Source organism: Hippopotamus amphibius, chromosome 9, assembly GCF_030028045.1.
Source record: "Hippopotamus amphibius kiboko isolate mHipAmp2 chromosome 9, mHipAmp2.hap2, whole genome shotgun sequence".
Classification (NCBI taxonomy): Eukaryota; Metazoa; Chordata; class Mammalia; order Artiodactyla; family Hippopotamidae; genus Hippopotamus; species Hippopotamus amphibius.
In genome coordinates, this window is record NC_080194.1 from 74,032,588 (window position 1) to 74,037,883 (window position 5,296).

At 46.4% G+C, this 5,296-nt stretch overlaps 1 protein-coding gene across 1 annotated transcript; it reads right to left on the reverse strand.

The window, feature by feature from the left end:
• Window positions 1-3,703: 3,703 nt before the first annotated feature.
• Window positions 3,704-5,150, reverse strand: GVQW3 (GVQW motif containing 3). The gene has a single exon (XM_057749016.1). The coding sequence runs from the start codon at window positions 4,633-4,635 to the stop codon at window positions 4,003-4,005; it is 633 nt and encodes a 210-aa protein (XP_057604999.1). The 5' UTR covers window positions 4,636-5,150; the 3' UTR covers window positions 3,704-4,002.
• Between the last annotated feature and the right edge of the window lie 146 nt (window positions 5,151-5,296).

Sequence of the window (5,296 nt, forward strand, 5' to 3'; positions counted from 1 at the left end):
ACTACAGATTTTTTGTTTCTGGATATTAATACTGGGAGAAGGGTGATGCAACTGGGACAGTATTTGCAAGGATCTGATAAGGCAGATACTAGAGAAGATAAATACATGAGTGTTGCCTCAAATAAGACGTAAAAACCTGGTAAAATCTGAGAGGTCTGATCCAACTTAGCAGTTGGAGGACACAGGTTACATATACAATCCCAGCTGCAAAGGTGGCTCTTACTGGGTCACATCAGACCCTGGTGACCAATCCCAAGGAGCCTAGTGAGACTTGCTGGCAATGATGTCTGCAGACAGTAGGCTGGCTGATCAGTACATGTGATACACTGACAGACACTTCCCAACAGTACCCCATTACTGTACTAGATATCCTCAAGTCATTCTGCATCCAGATTTATCCAGGCATCTCCAAAGGCAAGTCTGAACTCCAAGAAATGGATCTGAAAGGAAGATCTGGAAAGCAGGTCCCAGGTACACAGTCTTCCCAAACAATAACATTTCAATAAGAACTCAGAGCTAGGGGCAGAATTCAAAAGATGCAGAACAATCCACGGTTTTCAAAATTAAAGATTGGTGAATATTTTATTCTTCCTGTTTTTGATCATCACCAGTGGGACAGGTGGAGAGTGGGATAATGGGTGGAGAAAGGACTGGATAAACTCAATGATGAGATGATCTGCCCTGGAAGGTGTTTATTCCTCCCAGACTTCCAGCTGTGGTGTATAACATTCCATGTAGATTTTTGAACCAGAAGGGGGATGGGGAAGATCAGCCTGAAAGCCAAAGAGATGCCTTGACTGTGTGCTGAGCTTGAGAATTATGGTCAAGGTTTGCAGATGGCCAGCTCTCTTCCTGATGCCCTAGAGAGAGCCAGGCTTCATCTCTTATGGTTAGATGAAGCTTCTCCTGCCAGGGAAAATAACAGTTGCTGGGAGAATGGGATTTGTATATTATATCTCTGAAAAACTTTCATGACTCCTGAGTACCAGAGGTAACCAAACTGCCTCAAGAAACTGGTAATATTGGTTTCCTCTGGGGAGTGGAAGCCCTGGTGGCTAAGGGTGAGAGGGAGTTTTGTTCCTTCCCAGTGCTTTTTTTAAAGCACACTCCCCCTTGTCCCCCTACCCCTCTTCTTGAGGATAAGAAGGCAACTGGGGTCAGGGATGGAGTAATTTCCTTACTCAAGACTATAGGGCCAAAGTGGGGAGCTGGAAGAGGGACCTAAAAATTAGAAGAGTTGCAGTCGAGTGGAAAACCATGATGAAAAGGGGAATTCAAGGTCAGCATAGCAAAGTGGCCAAAAGTGGTTATTGGAGGGTGTGGTCCAGAACCAGAAAACAAAGCCCAGGAAAACAGAAGAGCAAGAGCAGACTAGAGAATAATCTGAGCGATATCTGAGAAAAGTCAAGGACGAGAGCCTGGGGCATGATGATGGGTGGATTCCTGAGATTATAGGATCAAAAGCTCAAGAGGTCTAGGCAGCAAGATACAGGCCAGGCAAAATTCATGTCAGAAATAAAACAGATTGGGTGGGTGGACACATAAGGGGTACTGTTTCATGAGAATTGTCTCATCTGGGGATACTCCTTGAAGATGATGCTCTAACTAGGGTGTAGAGATTCTGAGCAGCCATGTGTGAATGGCTGCTCAGCATGAGTATTTTCACCTCCCCCGACTTTAGGCTTCCTAGGGCTTCTTATCTCACTGAATATTTTTTGGGAAGCCTTGCAAATGGTCAATGGGTTCAGGTAGTATAGTTCAACCTGACTACCACCCAGGACATGATCTAGGGTAATAAATTAAATCCTTCTCACTATAGCTACTTGGAACAATTTGAATTCACCCTCCTGATTACCTGTTTCTGGTTGCTTTGTGTTCAAACCCTGTCTGGGCCAACATTGCTTCTGGTACCTTATACTCCAGCATGGTCTTGGTCCAGCATCTTTGGCAGGGTCACCCCAGCCCTGTTTACAGGACAGGAATAAATCCAGAAATAAGTTCTCTCAGGACCTCTGTGTTATCACAGATTGGAGACAATGCCTGTAGGTACTGTTGAGCGAACCTGGTCTGGGCACAGGAGCATATAATTCTCAACAATTACCCCCCCAGCTGAGCAAGGATTAATATTAGGTTCAGTCACAAAGTTGCCAGCTGTGGGGGCTTTCTTCCAGAAGTACAGTGTACCTGTTGGAAAGGCCTTATGGGGAGCCCCAGGCCTTATCTGACGTAGGAAGATGTAATGATCCTGAGACGGAATGTCTAGAAATTGCTGAGTAGGCAGGAGTCTGTGAATTGCTGCTTGGTTTGAGCATTTTCCTGAACAATATCATTTATTTGTGAGATAAGGTCTAGGTTTCAGGGTGGCTCAAAGCTTACGCGTATTAGTGGGAAACTTGTAATTTTTTGAAGGCGACAGTGAAAGAACTAAAAACAATTATGTTGAATAAATGTTAGGCCTCTACTATTAACCAATATTGTTTACCAGTTAAATAACAGGAGCTGTTATATGTAAAAATCCTTGAGTTAAAACATAGACATTGGCCAATGCTGTGAAATGCTGTTACTAGCCGTTCCCCCCACCCCCGCTCAACACACACACACACACACACACACACACTCCTCCACCAGGCATTCTGAGATGTTTCCAGTCTATGTGGTATTACTTGGAACCCACTTGGGAAAAGGTTCATTCCATAAATCCTGGCAGAGAGCCAGGAAGAGATGAAGGAGTTTAAACTAGTAAAAACTGCTTTTTTGAGGGTTTGATGAGAAAATTAGATAATCAAATAAGTGGGTTATTATAAACCTATCCACAGACTCAGGGGGAGGCAATTCATAAACTACTAGCATAGAGTTGGGGGCGGAAGAGAGGAAGCAAGTTATCCCAAATTGTTCATCTTCTGCACAACATCATTATCTTCCTCTTCAGACTTTGCTATTTCAGTCAATAGTGCCCTCATTTTCCTACTGATGGAGGTTCGAAGCCTTATGCTGTTCCACCTGCCTGGGAAGCATGCCCTAATTTCCTTACCCCCTTGTCCCATCCTTCCTTACAGATCCAGTCTAGGAACTGCCTCATCCATGAAGTCCAACCAGCCCTTGGTGATCTTATTTCATAACCTCACTCTGTCAATGCTCAGCAGTGTTCTAAATACTGCGGGTGCTCAAAAAAACACCTGACAATGTCAGTATTAGTTACTGAAAACAGGCTGCTGTGTGGGAATTAGCAAGTAGGCAGCGGACTCCCTTAACTCAAGGTCTAGAGTGTCACTTTGTCCTTCTCCTCACACATCACAGCCTGGACCTTACTCCCCTGGTTTATATTTTCCAGGACCAGATTCTCTTCCTCCATCAGAGGCGATACACCCAAATGAGTGGGGGGTCCAAAGCACAAGACTAGAATGAAACAAACCCAGCTCTTCTGTGAGGGATAGGTCTGTGAGAAGGACAAGATGCGTGACCAACGCCTGAGTTCTGATGGGTTCCCACTGAGTCATTTGGGCTGGATGGGCCCTTAGCATTTCCCCCTATGTCAGCATGTCACTGCCTTCTGTACCATACCTCAGGCCCTGACTGTGAAGCAGGCTGGAACTGTAGTCCTTCTTTTGGGGTCTTCCCAGAAGAGTATGCCTCCCTGGGCACAGAGAGAGAGACTACAAGAGGTCCTGCTCCCACCTTTCATTCGTATGATCCCCTGATGCAGAATACTGAGAACAAAGGAAGGAGAGAGCCACAACAAGCTAAGGTCTGGGCAGTGAAGAAAAAACTTGTTAAGGAAAAAAAAAAAAATCAAGCACAAGCAAGTACCAGAAATCAACAGCCAAAAGTTCTTCAAAGTTGTGGAGAACAGCAAGGAAGATGGTCCAGGAGTCCAGCAAAGAGTAAGTAGCAGGGCCATAACGCATAAGGAGGAGTAAAGAAGCTGAAAACAGATAAGCAGCAAAGGAAGGTGCCTAACCTGAGGCAGTTTTCTAGTTCGGGTTCAGCTACCCCACATTCCTTTCACCATGGTGTGAACCAATCCTGAGCTGCCCTGCTGGGAAGGCTCGTTGAAGATGAAGTCTGAAGCAGCTGACTGGCAGGGTAATGGATTTTGGGATGGGATACAGACAGAGGCATTTCCCCACCAGCTTCGCACTGGAGATGACTCCATGTTTCAGAACTTGTTACCTTTTTCCTCACACATGAGCTATTTTTCCTAGTTTCATTTGAAAGATCAGACTGAAAGTCAAGTTTTCGATGTTTAGGCTCATCCTTCAAAATATCCGATATAACGTTTGCAGATACTTTCCTCATATTCAGGTTTTCTTTCAGAATGAGCCTAACGGTTTCTTTATCTAAATTTAACTCTTCAGCCATCATTCTCACAGTTAACTGCCTATTTGAACAAACCAAGTCCTTGACCTTCTGGATATTTTCATCCGTCCGGTGGGTGACTGGACGACCACTTCGGGCATCATCTCGAATGTCTTCCCGCCCTTCTTTAAACCTTTTGTGCCAGTCGAAAACTCTGGCCCTTGACATGACTTCATCCCCATAAGCTTCTTTTAAAAGATGGTGGGTCTCACTTGCAGACTTGTTCAATTTCACGCAAAATTTTATACTAATCCTCTGTTCTAGATATCGGTCACTCATTTTGGCACTTAAACAACACAGGAACGTTGAAAGGCCACGACTGTGAGGCGAAGACAGAGGGACCAATCTCTATAGTGCTGCAGGTGGAATCATGTCGTTATTCTTGCTCCTCTGGAAGCCTTATCAGGAAAGAGTATTTGCTTTTCTGAGTTTCAGCCCCTCGGCTTCCCATATAGAAGCTAATGGGGCCAAAGAGTAGCTGCAAAGCTGGGGAAAAGGAAATCTCCTACATTCCACGTCTGCAATGTCCTACATCCAACTCGGGCACGGAGATCTGCTTGGGGTGTGCAAATGAGTCACCAAGGTGGTTCCCTTCCGCGGCCCTTAAGAGTCTAAGGCGATTTCTGCAATAGAAGCCTATGTGGTGGCAATTTAAGCAAGCAAGAAGCGATGCACCGGCGATGTAACGTGCAAGCTCGCCCCAGATCTACAGAAACCCGCGCACGCCAAACCTACCGGAGCTGCCCCGGGCTCGGTGTCTCCAGAATCCCGGGAGACACGCCCGCATGCGCCATTCCCTCCCCTCACAGGGTAGGCCGTGCGCAGGCGCGCTGCGGCAGCCTGAGCCAGGCCCCGCCTCCGCCTCGCCACACCCGAGCAGGCGGGCTTCCTTGCGCGTGCCCGCCTGCGGAGAAGTCGGCGGAAAGGAGGGGGCGGGGGA

Excerpts from the sequence above, each read along its gene's own strand:
- GVQW3 (XM_057749016.1), bottom strand. The coding sequence starts at position 4,635 with ATGAGTGACCGATATCTAGAACAGAGGATTAGTATAAAATTTTGCGTG.